Source organism: Spermophilus citellus (assembly GCF_964194105.1).
Source record: "Spermophilus citellus genome assembly, chromosome: 1".
Taxonomy (NCBI): Eukaryota; Metazoa; Chordata; class Mammalia; order Rodentia; family Sciuridae; genus Spermophilus; species Spermophilus citellus.
This window is the reverse complement of record NC_138182.1, coordinates 63,065,210-63,083,526: the sequence shown is the minus strand read 5'-3', so window position 1 is coordinate 63,083,526 and position 18,317 is coordinate 63,065,210. Positions and strand designations below refer to the sequence as shown.

The window sequence follows — 18,317 nt, the reverse complement described above, 5'->3', positions numbered from 1 at the left end:
AAAAAAAAAGACAAAAATTTAATATATTAACAAGCACTAGGACCTCCAATTGATTAATTCACTTTTAGTATTTTGTCACGTATTTCTTTCCCTCATTCCTATCTATACATATCTGTATGCACATATTTATATAGATTTACTTTGGTATAGAATTCCCAAGATTAAGAATAATACTATTATTATATCGAATAGTCATACCATCATCACATCATAATTCCATTATACTATCCAGTTTTCAGACCATATTCAAGTGTCTGTAATGGGTCACAAATAGTTGCTTTCATTCATCTGTTTTTTTATATGTAGGATTGTTTTCATTTCTCCTGCATCTTTTTAATCTCAAAGAAATTTCTAAGACATTTTAGTAGTCTTGGTTACATTTTCTGTAGAATATGCCACAGTCTGGATGTATCTGCCTGTGTCTTCAAGTCTAATTTGTTCTGATAATCCCCTATGACTTTTATTTTTTTTATTTGAATCAAATGGGGTATAATTTCTCATTTTTCTGATCCCCTATGACTTTTAAATGTGTTTCCATCTAGACCTGGGTTTTTCCACCTTGGCACTATTGACATTTTGTGCCAAATAATTATATATTGGGGATGCAGAATTGTCCTATTCATTGCAGCTTGATTAGCAGTATCCCGGGCCTCTACCCATCAGATGCAGTTAACAACATCCATGCCCTTCAGGTTGCCCTGGTGAGAACCACCTCATGAAGCTTGCTTGAAATTAGCTTAAATAAATTTTGGCAAGAAAATTTCTTAAATGATGAGTATGCCTAATTGCACTATATCAAAAAGCACATGACATCATATTGCCTCATTATTTGTGATTTAATTTTGATCATTTGTTCAAGGCAATGATTTTTTTTAAAGGTAAAGAAATATTTTCCATTTTGTAACATGTCATGTCTTGGTACGTTTGAGACCATATTGGATTTCTGTAGTGTAGAATCTTTACCCAGTGGCTTTTAATATTCTTTGATGAAATTTGCCTGAACCAACTGTAATTCATTTAGAAAATTATTATTTTTCTATCATTTGTTCTACATTTATAATCTGATATTGCTTTCCAAGAAAATGTTTCATCCTCCCCCTCCTTTATTTTTAGTGCTCAGAATTTAGGCATTTTAAAAAAATTCTATGCATGTTATCAATTTTGTCTTACCCTTTTTGATGCACGTTGTCCCAAATTTTTTCAATAGAATTCCATTCTTAAGGGAATTCAGTGTTTTGTGGCATATTTTACGTAGTTATAAGCATCATGCAATAGCAAATTCTCATTGTTTTATGCTGCCTGTGATAACAAAAGTATAAAAGATACTCAATTTACCCCTTAAGGAATTCTGGTGATTGGGACAACATATAATTTCCAGTTAAGAATTTGCACTAATCGCAAAATGTAAATAACTGGGAAAAGAATATCTATTTAAAAAACAATACAGATATGGGTGATTGTGCAGGCCTATAATCTGGAGCTAAAGCAGGCGGGTTCCAAGTTCAAGGCCAGCCCCTAGATCTGTCTCAAAAAGAACTTGGAAGGTAACTCATGGTAAAGTGCCCCTAGGTTCAAACCTCAATACCAAACCTAACACAAAATAAATAAACGAACAAAAAAGTAAACAAAACAAAAAATTTGGGAATTAATTTTGAGTCATCCCATTTACTTTTAAAATGCTATCTTTACCCTGTCCTCCTGGATACAATGACCAGTGCCAACACACTAAAATACTACTTGCAGCGTATGTATGACCTAAACACTGTACACTATTGCAAACTATAGGAAATAAAATGCAGTTACTTCTGATTCTAAAAGTGCTTTAAAACTTATTCCATTATCAAAACCAACTACTTGGAAACAAATTTCATAGCATATGATTTAAAAAAAGCATCGTAATTTTAGAACTATGACTTTTGGAAAAGTCAAACGGACAACTCAGTTAAAACGAGAAACATTTGTAGTGAGAAATTTTAACTCTACTTAAGAGTAGTTATCTCCCTTCCTTCGGTAACTAACAATTTTCTCTGCAAGAGCAGTTCTGCCTAGTGCCAAAGTCTCTGCTCCAAGTCTTGAGCAACGGCGAGCTGTGGTTTTGGAGTTTAAGTTCTCTGTTCTCCGGACTAGGAGGCTGGGAACAAGGCCACTCAACAACCGACATCTTTCCGCAGAAAGCTGAAGGGACGAAAAGACCTGGAAGCTGGGCAAACGTCTATGAAGCGTCTGCGCATCCTGCGTTCCTTTCTGCCTGCTCTTTCCTGATTGGCCCTCCAAAGAACCCACCGCCCAATTTCACTGGCACGTCTTACGTGCCCCTGGGCGTCGCCGCGCATGCCCACTCCGGGATCCCAGCTGGGCTTCAGCTCTCCAGATCTCTGGTGAAGGACACAGATAAATCTGCTGTGGGATGGGCCTAGTGATATTAGTTGTCAAGGTTGCAGCCCCGCCCCCACACGTAAAGGAGCCCAGAGGGAGGACAGGAAAACCAAGGATTGACATACAACTGCCTGATTTTCCTGTTTCCTAAGTGCAGGTTTTCTTAGGTAGACTGTTTAGTTTCATTATGGTATTAGACCTGAGTAATCCTGTAGGGACTCAAAAACACCAAGGCTGCATTTTTGTTTGAGTTCCTGCAGAGAGGAAGGCAAGGTGGGATGATGCTGGGGTGTGTGTGTGTGTGTGCTGGGGACCCCTTGAGTTTTACTGCACAAAATGTGGCATTAGCGTTGTTCTGAAAGCTCTGCCCTGCAACTGACCCTCTAAAGCTCTCTTGCCCGGAGTTGCCGGACTATCAGCGCTGGAAAAGCGAACCTTACATTCTGCTCTACAAAGAACCTTTTCACCCAAGAACCTAGCATTAAGGTGTTCAACTCAGAAAAGTGATAAAACAAAGCCTTCGGAGAAGAAAAGCCTTCCGTCCTTTTGAGTCAAGTGTCTTCCGATTCCCAGTAGCCCAGACCGTGTTTGACTCGTCACCACCCAGGCACCCGCAGCCTACCAGCACACAACAGGCCTGCCCCTACGGCCGCTTGGAAAACGCGGCGAGCGGAACCCGCACGCGGAAGTGCGGGCCGCACTGAGCATGCTCAGTTGTAGAGCCGACCAGAGGAGTTTTTTTTTTCTTTTCTTTTCTTTCTTTCTTTCTTTTTTTCTTTTTTTTTTTTTTTTGGTCTCAAGTAAGAGGCCTCCCCCACCCCCACCTCCGCCCCCCACCGCCCCCGGCCTAAGCAGCTACCATGGCCGAGGTCCCCAGCGCGGCGTTGTCCCAGGCTGGTTGGTAAGTACTGAGTCCCGCCGGGCCACGGGCGCGGGCCGGGGCCCCAACGAGGGTTGGGGTTAGGGGCAGTGGGGTGCGTGTCGGGGTAGGCGGAGGCCGCTGCCCGCCCCCGGCCTCTCCCCGGGTCCTCCGGGCCGGCTCCGCCCCCGCCGCCACGCGGAGCCAAGCGAGTACCTGCTCCCCTCGGGCGGCGGCCTCGGCCCCGGGCCCCGGGCGGCGGGCCCGTGGAGAGGCTGGGGACTACGGGCTGAACGGGCCGGGCGGATGGCGGCCCAGGCCCGAGCCTCGTCGCCCAGAAGAACCTGCAGCGCCGTCCGCACCGCCACCGGTGGCTGTCGCGGCGGGACGCGGGAAGGCGAGGGCTACGGAGCCGAGCGCGGCGAAGTGGGCGAGAGCGGCTGGAGCGGCTAGAGCCCGCGGGGCTGCGGGAAGTTGTGGGGTACCGGCGCACAGCCCGCGCTGCTGCCCGCCACCTCTTCTTTGCCCTTATTTGAAAGCAGAGCCCGGGCCATTGTGAAGCTGCCTTCCACGGCATACACACAAATTCAGAAGCTAAGGATGACCGCATTATCAACTCGCGGGGGTGCTCCGCAGAACTTTTCTTGAAGGAATGGCGCTGTTCTGATTTTCAGACACGTTTCCTGTCAAGATTTTAGGATCCGAAGGCAATTAAAAAAATGTGCGAAATTAAGTATTTTTTGAGTCTGCGTCCATTATCGTTGTAAACATCCACTTTACCTTCAGTAACGCTTTCCCCAGCTTTGCATAGGCGCAACCTGGACTGACGGTAGCGATGGGGATGAAAAGGATTTGCCTAGGCTCTCAGAAATAACTACCTTAGTGGAAAGGGAGAGGGAGGCATTAAAAGATCAAACACAAATAGTGTGGTAAACTATAGAGAAGAGACAAAGTGTGCTGTGGAATTGAAGGGAGTTAATTTTTTAGAGAAGTGGACTTTAAAGCATGATAAAAGACTTTCTAGACATAGAAAATGCTTATTGTTTTGTAAAATGGATATGGATCATGGTTCTTGTTAGTAGGAGGGTTTTCAGTTAGGATCTAAGACCCCAAAGGAAGAAGGTAGCCCACAGAAACTGCCAGTTCTTAAAAGATGTCTGGTTTTGAAAATTTTTGATTAGTAGAGTGATAATCACACCTGTGTTTTGGAGATACTGCCTGTGGCTTTACAGGCACTGTTGTTCAGCCCCTTTCACTGGTGCAGTGACTGAGGCAAAGAGTCCTTGAGGAACTCCCTAATGACACGTCTAGAAAATGGTGAGATTCAAAAGTGAACTATAGAGTCTGATTCCCAAACTGGTGCTTTAACCCTTTTGCATTATTATTATTATATTTTTTACTACAGCTTTCTTTCTTTCTTCTTTTTTTTTCCCTTTTCTTTTCTGCAGAACACCATTGGCACACCAAAGTGTAAAGTCAAACTCATTCATTTTTATTTTTGTTCTTTTATCTGGAATCTTTCCCAGTTTCTTTACCTCATAAAGTAGTATTGAATAATCTAGGATCACTATTTGAGTTTTTCCTCATTCCTGATTAGACCAAGCCTTAGTTTTTCAAACTAGCAATAGAATTTTATTTACAAACTCAAGTCGTTTGCTGCTTTCGAAAATAACCCCACCTCCTCTAGAAAGGTTAGTCTCTTTATTAGATCCCAAAGATTTTTTTTCTTTGGACTGCTAAGCTCCTTTAGGGCAGAGAATCATGCCTTATTTTTCTGTGTAGCTGTAATGATAAGGAGTTCTCAATAAAGTCTGATAGAGTTGACCTTGGAATACCCCTGGCTTTGAGAATTCCCGGGTTGGACCTCTGTCCACTCTTCAGAGTCTTTTCTTGTTTTATTATATCTTATAAATCTCCAGCAGTGTTATACTGTAGCATTTGCCACACAGTATTGCAAGTTAACTTTATATTTTTCCACCAGTTTAGGCTACTTCTGTATGGCAGTGACTGATAAAGGTAGTAGTAATCTGGAGGGCTAAGACTATCTAGGAGTTTGTGAGTTTTGTGTAATTCTTGGTGGATATTAAACATTAGTCAAGGCATGTGTGGAAAAAGACATGAAGGTCTCTTAGGCTTTAAGATGGCTTATACTAGGCCTTTATTTAGAGACTTACTGTGTTAAAATACAAAATCTCAAAGGTTTAGGTAGAGAATACTGGAAGGGAAATTTTGGACAGAGAACAGCTTTGACCAGCTCATTCCAGTTCTTACATGCTGAGTTTCTTCTTGAGGTTCTCTGTTATTGTTATAAAAAAGAAAGCCAACATTTTTTAAAAGTATGTGTTTATTGTAGGACCTAAAAAATGCTAAAATATCTTCACTATTAGTAAATCTATCTAATCAGTGTCACTTAAGATAATAGCCTAGGGAAATATTTAGTGTTTAAAAGCTTATGCTTCTCAAAATGTGAGATTTAGGGGGAGGTAGAAGTCTAACCTATCATTCAAGTTTACTGTTATTTTTAGTTTTAAGTAATTATTTTCCTTTTAGGTCTCTAATATTCAGTATAATCTCTACACAAATTTTTATTTAAAAATATAACTTAAAAATTAGCCACCCTGGCATACTTTGCAATAATTTTTTATTTGCTTTGTTTTTCCATTAATGGCTGGTAGCACACAAGTATTAGATTTTGCTGAATTGAACTTAAGTTTCCAGGACTTTTGCAGTGTGGTGCTTATGTTTAAATAATTCATTAAATGGTAGCTTGGTCCTTTATAATGCTTAATTACATGCATAGAATAACTTTACAGAGGGGAAATGTTTTACTTAGTATTTGTCTAGGTAATAGTACTACTTTTGCCTTTAGTTTTCTTCATTCCTCTTTAGGGGCCTTTGTGTATTTCTACTAACAGCAATTAGGGATATAAACATTTTGAAAATATTTTTTCTTCCATTCTAGAAATGTGTCAAGGATCTAATCAGTGCTTTCGTGTTTTTGAAAAGCTGTTGTATAACTTAACTCTCTCAGTGTAAAGATGAGGAAACTGAAGTGTAGAGAATATCAGTAATTTCCTCAGTTGAAATTGGCAGTACTAAGGGCCCAAATATCTAGAATAAATATTCAGTACTAATTTCCACTGAGCTGTGATGACCACTTCTAATTTAAATTGACCAAAAATAACACATTTTAAAAGGGAAAATTGGATTACAGCATTTTGTGAAATGTAAATTAACTTTTCTGTTTGTTTGTTTGAATTAGAATCAAGAAAACCTTTGCCTGGCAATGGATCACCTAATTGGTGTTTAGGTTTACTTTTTTAAGTCTAAAAATATCTGAAAAAGTAAGGCCTAATATTGTATATTTTTGCTTTATTTAGCAGTCTTGAGTGAAGACTATAAGATAGCATTAGAAATAGTGCTTTCCTTTTATTCTGAACAATTTTTTTTAAAAGAAACCTCAGTTTACTAATATTCGAGGTTTAATCACAAAGTGCTCCAAGTTTTTGACTTTGGTTTTTTTCTTTTTGTGAGGAAGGTAAAGTTGAAAGGGATCAAGAAGACAGAGGTCTTTGAGTGTTCTCCCTTTAATTCCTGGTGTACTGCTATGCTGATATCTTCTGTCCCAAATTCATATCTACCTCCCTTTTCATCTTTGAAAATCAACAAAGATTATAGCTTATAAAAGTCTTCATAAAAATGCAGCACTGGGCTGGGGGTGTGGCTCTGTGGTAGAGCACTTGCTAGCATCTGTGAGGCACTAGAATGGATCCTCAGCACTGCATAAAAATAAATAAAATAAAATAAAGGTATTGTGTCTGTCTACAACTAAAAAAAATAAAATAAATATTGTTCTGAAGGAGATCAATCATGGGATACAAGAAATAAGGAACACAGTGGCAGTATGGATTATGAAGGAATTACTGCTCTCTTGTCTTAAAGGGCTTTCCCTTTCCCAAATTACAAATATAAGTTTTATTTTTAACAAGGTTATATATTAAGTGCAGTTTTTTTTTATTAATCAGGAATTATGAAATAGCTTTTCATTACCACTTTGATATATATTCTCTTAGTATACTTACTTGGAAAGGATCAGAACCATTATAACAACTTTTAGATGCTGAAGAACACTAGAAGAAACCAGTTGCTTTTTATTTTGTTTTCAGGAAAGATTATTGGAAAGATACTTCTATTTTGAAATATTTTCTTTCTTTAATGAACCTTTGCAATTATCTCTTTTGTTTGTAAGTTTACAAAATTAAAATGTGCAAAGATTATCTGCCTAGTTGACATTCTGTCTCAAGATGTCTCACATATTGCCTTGCTGCTTGTATTGATATTGTAAACTGCCAAAAATATTTTATTAAGTTGTTCAGGTTTTAAGGTCCTATTTGCAGTGATTTTTTGGTGACTAACTTATAAATCTGGTTTTAACTGCTTGTAGACTTGAGTGCTTCAAGCATAAAGAAGGTTTTTAAAAAACCTTCCTACCTCAGTAGATTGAAAATAATTATCACACAGCAATATTTGCTTACTCAACTAAAAATGGCCACATTTCAAGAACCATAAAAATATGACTACGTAAATTTATTTTAGCTTATGTTTTTGATAAAAGAATGTTAGCATTTTGACTTACGTTACAGTTAAGTCATATCAGTCTAAAAATTCTTTTTTTTTTTTTTTTTGAAAGGTATATGATCTGGAAGTAGCTGAAGAATACTTCACTTCCAGATAATTTTTTTTTGTGGGGTTGCGGGGGAAGGTGTGTATGGGGATTGAGTTCAGGGGCACTCAACCCACTCAACCACTGAGCCACATCCCCAGCCCTATTTTGTAATTTACTTATAGAGTCTTAGCGCCTCACTTTTGCTGAGATTGGCTTTGAACTCGCCATCCTCCTGCTTCAGCCTCTGGAGTTGCTGGGGTTACAGGCATGTGCCACTGCACCCAGCCAGAGAATTTTTTGAATGAGTAGACTGTGCTCCTCACAATGCAAAGCTTTTAATGTAAAAATTTGGGAAACTCTTGTGAAGCCATAGAACAACAAAGAAAAGCAAAGAAGCAGGGGCAAGACATGTGTAGTAATGATGTAAAGTATTAATAAGAGTGTCAAATCAATGATACTGATAGCCGAAAAGAAACACTTTGGTGGTGGAGAGAGAGAAGAAAGAAATGTATAATGCTCCTGGGCTAGACATAGAGCCTTACATGTACCTCAGTACTGTAGCTCCTATCAGGTTCACATTTGTACTTAATGGGTGCGAGTCTGTGTGTGTGCATATGGTTTTCTGACATGTATTGCAGTTTTATAGCCTTTGAAGTAGAGACAAAATAGGTACCCTCATCTCAATATAGTTATACTGAAGATATAATATCTTCACAAAAGTAAGTCAATATGAAGTATGTAACCAAATACAATAATGGTACATTGAAATACATTTAGTAATTTTTTATGCCTCCTCTATACAAGGCACACTGTGTTTGTTGCTAGAACGTAGTGATGCATGGCAGGCAGAATTTAAACATGTTAGACACTGGTATTTTACTTGTTGAGTGTTGTGGTAACACATCTGAGAGCAGTAAATCCAGATTTGGGAAATCTTGAAAGCTTTCCAGTACTAATGATGTATGAGCAAGGTTTGTTGTATATGTATTCTCAATATTGTGTCTTTGGGGAAAAAGCGGAGCAGATACCTCATTGCACCTATTCAGGAAATAATTATTGGACATTGTGTTGTGGCAGGCAATTATTTAGTATAATCAGGTGGGTTATGGGTTGATATCGGATATTAGAGTGTGAGGTGCCTTTGAGTCATCTAAAATAAGATGTCAGCTAGGCATAGGAAATACTAATTTTGTATGAATAAAGACCATGTAGTCTATGGAGGGAGTCATTAATTATATATTCAAAAATATTGCATCTGTTACAAATATAAAGAGAAGAAACACTGTTCCAGATATCCTTAGGAAAAGGGAATTTGGCCTCTTCATGGTGGTCTAAGAATGCTTCCCCAAGAAAAATTAAGTAAGGGGAGAGCAGCATCTGCAAAGGTCACAATGTGGTAGGGAGCATGGTGAGTACAAAAGTCTGAAGGACCAGGGGGCTATAGGGCAAGAAAGAGATAGACAACTACTTAGGGGCTAGATCATGTAGCTTGGACCTTGTAGGCCATATTCAGTTTTTGTGTTTAATTCTGTAGTTAATAAAAGTCAGCAGGGATAACATCATAGTTAAGTTTTGATGTGTCCTTGCACTGAAGAAAATGGAACTGAGAGTAGATGTTGATGATTGCTAGAGAACAGTGATTGATTTGAGAGACATTTATGAGGTAAATGGACAGAATTTTTTTGATGGATTGTGTATGGGAGTGACAAAGGTGGTATCAGGAGTTGACTTGTAGGTGTGTGTTTGTATATTGGGAATCCATTACAATTCAGTTAGATGGGGACTTTTAGAAGATGACTACGTTTTTGGTGGGTGGGTTATGGGTTGATATAGGATATTAGAGTGCGAGGTGCCTTTGAGTCATCTAAAATAAGATGTCAGCTAGGCATAGGAAATACTAATTTTGTATGAGTAAAGACCAAGCTAGAAATACATGTTTGAAGTAATTTGACTGTAACTAGTGATTGAAAGAACATAAGGATGAGATAAACTAAGGCTATACTGTCCAGTATGGTAGATGTTAGCTATATTTGACTGTTGAACACATAAAATGTATCTAGTCCTAGTTCAGATGTGCTGCAAGTATAAAATATACCCTGAGTTTGGAAGACTTGGGAAAAAAAAAGTGAAGGTAAAGATCTCAAGTTTTATATTGAGTGTGTGTGTGTGAGTGTGTGTATGTATGTGGTGCTGAGGATTGAACCCCCAGTGCCTCATACGTGCTAAGCGGGCACTCTGCCTCTAAGGCACAACCCCAGCCCAGTATCTGAAGGTTTTTAAAAAATTTTCCCCATATTCCCAATAATTCCTCTAAATATAAAAATTCAAATTTAAAAAATCAGATGCAGCCTTTCAAAATGCAGTCTGTCATGAATAGTGAAGATCTTAATTAAAAAGCATTTTTACTTTACTAAGTTCTTAAATGGGACCATGCAGAGTTTGAAAGTTAATAAAGATGGATTTTGTAAAGTATTTAATGTGAAACATTAAATATGAAACATTAAATATAAGTATTGATAGAAAAATTTGCCAAACAAATTAAGTCAACATTTTATAATGAGTTTGTAATTGATTTATTTTAACAGAGATATAGGGACTAATATAAGTTAAAGTATGCAGAAAGTTGATAGATTTTGTGATAAAATTAATGAGGTGATTCTTCTTTTTGCTGTAAATATATTCATTCCACTTTTAGATCCAGAGAAGTAAAAAAAAAAAAAAAATTGTCTTTTCTAATTGGTTAAAAACTTTGATGCCTTATAATTCTGTAAGCCTCTGTAAGGAAAGAATTAAGTCTTTTCATATCAACCTTGTTGATAGAATCCAATTACTAAGAGAGATAGCTAATGATAATATGAATAATGATCACTATTAAAAGTGTGTATTTGTATTTAATTAGAAGTAAATTTTGAAATACATTGATAAAATTTCTTTGCTTGACACAACCAACTGTTGTTTTTGAAATATTCTCTTTCAAAGCAATGTTAATGGAAACTATTTTCAGAAGTTTAAGTTAGTGTAGTTTGTCCTACATCCTGATTATTTCCTTAACACATTTCATGTTTTATAAGATATACCACAAAGTCTTAAATTTTTTTCCCTTTTTTTAAAAAATTTTATATTTCAGAATTGCTTATAGCTGTAGGTCCCTGATTAGAAAGGAGTTATGATGATGAGATCATAATTCATGCTAGGACCTTTGAGGCACAAAAGTAGGCAGCTAGGAACTTTGCTGTCTGGTAAGCTCATGTAGGGTTCCATTCCACAGGGTTTTACCTTAGAACATTGCTAAGCATAGGTCGTTCTTTCCTTAGCTGTAAGTTATGAAGACCAGAAAGAACCCTGTATTTGTTTCTGTTTAGGACACAGAACACATGAAATAGGCTTGTTCTCAGTATTCCAGCTCAGTTCACCATATGTGGAATGGCAAATGCTGGTAACCCTTTAGCCTGTGCTAAGAGCCCAAGTTGATATGCAGAGCTTCTACTTCTAGGGATTTGCCATGAATTTTTCTTCATTTACCTGTTGATTTCTACAGAAGGGTTCACTTTAAATTGATAACAGTGATGCATTAGTCCATTTTCTGTTGCTAATACCACAATATCACAGACTGTGTAAGTTTTAAATTAAAAATTTATTTTGACTCATGGTTCTGAATGTCTGCATCTGAAGTGATGGCCTTCTTACTGGCAGAATCCCATGGTGGTGGTGAGCATCATATGGCAAGAGACAAGGAGCACATGCGTGTATGTATATGCATGACTTCTGGTATATCTCTTCAAATAAAAAGCTATCAATATTCAAACATATATTAGAACCTTGCCTAATCAGTCTCTTCCCAAAGGCCCCATCCCTGAACACCACAGTAGGATTAAGGTTTCGCCCTCTTTAATAATGAGGATTAAACTCCAGTGTGAGTTTCAGAGGAGATGAACTCTATTCAAACCACAGCACATGAGATTTCTCCAGGACTATGTTGATTGACTTCTTTTCTCAGTTTTGCTTCTTGGAGATGGATGGGGTAGGGTTAGTTCCTAGGTTCCATATGAATCTTCTTTGGTTGCTACATTTTGGAATTGAGCAAGATTAGGATGTGCCTTTCCCTTAGTTTGGTTGCTGCTAATAATTTTTTTGACTATTTCATCTGGATGTGCTTATTTCCTTTGTTTACTATCGTTTTCCTTCTTCATTTAATTAAATTAGTCATACATTCATCAGGAATTTTTTTAAGCATATATGTATGAGTTAAGTGTTTCTTTTATAATTAAAAATTGATAATGAACTTTTCATTTACACATATTAAAAACATGATGGCTGTTCCAGTACTGTGAAATTTCAGTGCTCCTTTTCATGTCTGTGTTTATATTTTTGTTGGTGCAAAGTAGCCACCCAAAATAACATTTAACTTCCTTGATAAGCATATCTTTGGCTGCTCTTTGCTGCACAAAACACCTGCTTTTGTGCTCATTAATTTTTCTGGCAGTTATTGACTTCTTTTACATTGATATTTCACAATTAAAAGATTTGTTTATAACAAAATGGGAGTTTGTATGGTTGATTTGACATCATGAAAAAGAGAACAATGTCACATATATTTCATTTAACAAGTATAGGATAATGAGATTGAATTTAATACTTTGTTAAACTATGAAGCCTGTGGCCATGTCAGATTGCTCTAAAAGTTTCTACATGCTTTCTTCTGTGTTTGCACTTATCCCATCATGATGCAGTAACACAGCTGTGAGTTGGTATTGATCTGTGCTTCACACTTGAAATAGTTCTGGTTTTACTGGACATATTTTGAATTTTTTACTCAGTGATACTATTAAAATTATGATGAATTTGAGTAAATTGATATTAACAAATGAGGCCCTTTTTATTGGCTATTTGTACTTTTTGATTTATTTTATATTCTTTAAAAATATTATTTTCAGTGATAATCTTATGTTTATAAAGGACTTTTCACCTTGTAAATCTCATTCTCCTACATTATATGGCATTCCATAATTAGTAATAGTATGTATTTGCTTATACAAGGGGATTGCAAGTCTTATGGGTTTAATCATATTGGTCATACCTACTGTGACATATTGAAGAAACAGTCATGTTTGTTATGAGATAATGTACAGTATTTTATATTAACTACACTAATTACAGTACAAGGGGATTGCAAGTCTTATTTATTTATTTATTGCAGTTCTAATTGGTTTAATCATATTGCTGATATCTACTGTGACACATTGAAGAATAGTCATGTTATGAGATAATGTACAGTATTTTATGTACTGCATTTAATAACTTTCTTATATTTTGTTATAAATTAATATTAGTTTAAAATTGGTATTATTAAATTTATTAGTGCCATTATATTGGTTAACTTGTTCACATGATTTGGATTATTGTCTCACTGTGTTCTCATGGAAAATAAAATTCAGTTAGACTGTTGGTGGGTCTTTAAAGTATTTTACTTTATCATAGTAGTTTCATGTATGTATATTAACGTATTTCTAGTTCTTGGTATTGCTTTAATTCTTTAAACAAAAGTACTGGAAACATGTATGATTATAGATATCTATGTATCTAAGACAAGCACTTTCAAAGTGAAAAAATAGGCTAGTATTTGTGTTTTTGTTATATTCAACTTGCTTGTTGCTATTATGGCCTGCTTAGCAAGTACCTTCCTCCTCCAGTTTTTTTTTTTTTTTTTCTCTTTGCCTGAGTTCCCAATATATATGGACCAGTGGGCAATAAGAAGTTGGTATCGTGGACTGGGGGTAAAGCTCAGTGGAAGAGCACTTTTCTAGCATTTGTGAGGCCTGCGTCCCATCCCCAGAACCCCCCCCCCCCCAAAAAAAAAAAAATCAGCATTGTGAGAGGAATGGGCTTAAGAGCTTTAATCAGTCTGTTTGTGATCAAAAATTTTAGATTATTTTGAATAGGTAAATATTGATATTGAATTAATTAATTAGAATTCTATTACAAAACTGTATCATGAAGTATTACTTAGAAACTAAGGGAATAGTTACAAAAGCACCTCTATATCTGATCTTCAGTTAGGTTTACATCTACATCTTGAGGAACAGAATGGTTGGTGGTTGAGAGCACTGGACTCTGAAGTCCAGTTCTCCTGAGCTGAGGTCAGTCCTGGGTCTGCCACTAATCAGCTGTAACCTTGGACATGTTTCTTAATGCTCCCTGCCTAAGTTGGCTTATTCATAAAATGGTGTCAATTGTAGTACACCTCATAGTACGGTTATGAGGCTCAATGGCAAAATACAGAGTTCTTAGAATGCTGTTTTTTATTTGTTGAACACTCAGTAGATACTTACTGTTCTTGCTATTTAAATTCAAGTCTGGTTATTATTCCCAGTTAACGAAATTATTATAATTTGGGCAGGTAATAGATTTCTGATCATGTGTCACTTTTGGAAAAAGTTGATACTGTTTATTTTAGAAAACCCTCTAAGCCAGGTGCTGTGGTTCACACCTGTAATCTCAATAGCTTGGGAGGTTGAGGCAGAAGGATCTCAAGTTCCAAGGCTAGCCTCAGCAATTTAGCAAGTCCCTAAGCAATTTAGTAAGACACTGTCTCAAGGCAAAAAAGAAAAAAAAACCCTCTGTTGAGAGGGTTATCTTATGGCTTTTGAATCTCCTATTAAGTCATATTTTTTCATTAGTCTTTTGTAATCTCTCTCTCTTTTTTTTTTTTTTTTTTTTTTTTTGGTGCTGGGGATTGAATTCAGGGGCACTTGACCACTGAGCTACCTCCCCAGCCCATTTTGTATTTTATTTAAAGGGGAGGGTCTCACGGAGTTGCTCAGTGTCTCACTTTTGCTGAGGCTGGCTTTGAACTCGCAATCCTCCTGCCTCAGCCTCCCAAGCCACTGGGTTTACAGGCATGCACCCACCATGCTGGCTTTTTGTAATCCTTAAGTAAACATGAAATAATGGCACAGGAAGAAAGAATATTTTATATTCATTATTTCACTTGTATAGGAAGAATAGAAAGAAAATTGGTAGAGGAAAACTGTCAATATTCAGTCTCTTACTATGAACTTGAGTTTAATAAGTCTCAGAAGCTGAAGGCCGGTAATATATTGTTTAAATGTGACATTGTTATTATGTATTTGTCTTTCATTTTTGTTAATAAGGATTTCAACTTAAGGTGTAATGGGATGCCTTCCTCAAAAATTAAATGTGTGCAATATTTTATTAAGACTAAATTCGTTGTTCAGGAGGAAGGACTTATCTTTTGAGTCTGGGTTTTGTGAACAAATAGCTTATATAGCATAGCTTTATCTTAAGTAAAGTTGGCAGAATATGACCAGTGAGCCAAATATGGCATGCTGTCTGTTTTTGTAAATGAAGTTTTATTGGAACACAGCAAGAACTATTCATACACTTACTGTCTGTGGCTCCTTTTGTGCTTTAGGGGTAGAGTTGATTAGTTCTGACAAAAATGATATGTTCTGTAAAGCCTATAATTTTAACCCATGTCTCTTTTTTTTTTGCTTTTTTTTAAATTTTTTTATTTATTTTTTATTGGTTGTTCACAACATTACAAAGCTCTTGACATATCATATTTCATACTTTAGATTGACGTGGGTTATGAACCCCCAATTTTACCCCAAATGCAGATTGCAGAATCACGTCGGTTACACATCCACAATTTTACATAATGCCCTATTAGTAATTGTTGTATTCTGCTACCTTTCCTGTCCCCTACTATCCCCCCTCCCCTCCCCTCCCATCTTCTCTCTCTACCCCATCTACTGTAATTCATTTCTCTCCTTGTTTATTTTCCCATTCCCCTCACAACCTCTTATATGTAATTTTGTATAGCAATGAGGGTCTCCCTTCATTTCCATGCAATTTCCCTTTTCTCTCCCTTTCCCTCCCATTTCATGTCTCTGTTTAATGTTACTCTTTTCTTCCTGCTCTTCCTCCCTGCTCTGTTCATAGTTGCTCTCATTATATCAAAGAAGACATTTGGTATTTGTTTTTTAGGGATTGGCTAGCTTCACTAAGCATAATCTGTTCTAGTGCCATCCATTTCCCTGCAAATTCTATGATTTTGTCATTTTTTATTGCTGCATAGTACTCCATTGTGTATAGATGCCACATTTTTTTTTATCCATTCATCTATTGAAGGGCATCTGGGTTGGTTCCACAGTCTAGCTATTGTGAATTGTGCTGCTATGAACTCTATTTAGAGAAAAAGGTTGCTGATTTCTACCTTAAGTAATTAGTAATATCTATTAGTCCATTAGTACTCAGAAAAAATAAAGATTGAAACAAGTAAATGCTGGTTATTCTAGTATTTGCCAATAATATTGTCAAAAATATTTGACAAAAAATATTGTCAAAAATAACTTGCCAAACCAACCAGTCTTTGTTCTTATCATTATTTGAAGTAGCTGGTATGAAATGGGTTGCCTCACAGATCAGTAAATCCTTACTATTTAGTAGGAATGTGCCAGTACTTGGCAACAGGAGTTTTCTTTCAAATATAGAGTGGTCAGTTGTTTTTGAAATGGTCTACTGATTTTAATAGAACTTTTCCATTATGCCTGTGGACATATAGAAATCCTTTATTGGCTTCAATTAAGCATTTCTATCATATCCAGACAACTTTTGGATTCTATATATAACAAGCAATTTTGTTTTGTCTTTTTAAAAATCAAACCAGTACTTCTTAAGGAGAAGAAAAAAATGAATACATGGTTGAAAAGCCTGCTAAAACATATCAATCCTGAATAAAAATATAGGAGTTTGTTTTATTTTTTATTTATTTATTTATTTATTTTTATTTTTATTTTTTAAAGAGAGAGAGTGAGAGAGAGAGAGAGAGAGAGAGAGAGAGAGAGAGAATTTTTAATATTTATTATTATTTTTTTTTAGTTCTCGGCGGACACAACATCTTTGTTGGTATGTGGTGCTGAGGATTGAACCCGGGCCGCACGCATGCCAGGAGAGCGCGCTACCACTTGAGCCACATCCCCAGCCCCAGGAGTTTGTTTTAAATAAGTAAACATATTTGATAGTCATATTTAAATTAATAGTATAAGGCTGATTATTTTTATTAGAAATTGAACTTATGAGGGGGTGGGGTTGTGGCTCAGTGGTATAGCGCTCACCGCTGGGTTCGCTGGACATTCAGCACCGCATAAAAATAAATAAATAAAATAAAGGTTTTGTGTCCAACTACAACTAAAAAAATTATGTATACACACATGTATATATGTAAAAAGAAATTGAATTTATGAAAATAAATTTAGGTCTTGATTTAATAGTTTTATAACAGTGTTCAGGGGACTACCACAAAGGTCACTTTGGTGTATTGGGTTTAGAATTAACGTAGTAATAACAAGCAAACATGCTTACATTTAACAAATGTAACCAATAATAGGCAATAATAAATAATAAATGCCATTATTGGGAAAACTAGGCCCTAAATTTTTGCTAACTTAATGTGACAAGTACAATGAATTTGAGAAGTTTGAAGAACACATTAGATTTTCTCTAACAAAAATACCATAGGTTGTTCAAACAACAGAAATTTATTTCTCGTGGTGCTGCAAACCAGGACATAAAAGAACAAGGTGATTGCAGATTTAGTTCCTGGTGATGTCTCTCTTCCCTGATTGTAAATGGACACCTTGCTGTATCCTCAAGTGACAGAGAACAGATAGAAAACAAAACAAAACAAAACAAAAAACCAAAAGAAGCAAGTTCTGTGTGTCTACTGGCTCTGATCCTTTCATGAGGGCTCTTCCATCATGACCTAATTACCTCCCACAGGCCCCATCTACAAATGCTATCACATTGGGGATTAGAGTTTCAACATATGAATTTTGGGAAAACACAAATATCCTCTTCATAACACTATTCTAAAGGGAAAGTTGGCCCTGCTGCTTCTCTCTAGTCTGCTTTGAAGGCCTGGAATTTTTCCAGTTATTTTCAGAGAACCTTAAGCCTTTGGTAACTGGCTCGAGTATCTCAGAGGACTTCTCTCAATTCTTTTTGCCCACTTTTTATTTTTTGTAGTTGAAAGCCTAGAATGTTTAATTCATTATCAAATATGATTATCGATATGACTGGTTTTAGTTTCCAATTTCATTATTTTTTTATTTATCCTATTACTCTTGCCTCCTTTTCTGTTGAAACATGTGTGTTTTAGTATTCCATTTTATGTACTCTGTTGACTTTTAGGTGTACCTCTTCATTTTTTTTTTTTTAATGGTTCTTCTAGAGAGTTTATGCTTTAGATTTCTACTTCATACTTTTTAGTATTTTTTTTCAGACTTTAATTTGAATTTTAAAATATTTAGAAAGATATTTCTCCGTGCTACTCATTTGTAGTTTTTCTTTTGTAAAGTAAGTTGCATTACAGGTGTCAACAGATTAATGTGTTAC

General features: G+C 36.4%; 1 protein-coding gene across 3 annotated transcripts in view; it reads left to right on the top strand.

Annotated features, from left to right (window-relative positions):
- The first annotated feature begins 2,438 nt into the window (after positions 1-2,438).
- The window catches only part of TDRD3 (tudor domain containing 3), a 140,551-nt gene continuing 124,672 nt past the window's right edge, over positions 2,439-18,317 (top strand). For 2 of the 3 annotated variants that reach the window (XM_081284624.1, XM_081284625.1), the window contains exon 1: positions 11,629-11,647. Coding sequence is in view for 1 of the 3 variants with exons in the window: in XM_081284626.1 (XP_081140752.1) it covers positions 3,237-3,277 (41 nt within the window). In the remaining 2 variants the exon portion in view is untranslated. Of the gene's footprint in view, positions 3,278-11,628; positions 11,648-18,317 lie in introns of those variants that run through there. The other variant, XM_081284626.1, reaches the window with a different exon arrangement.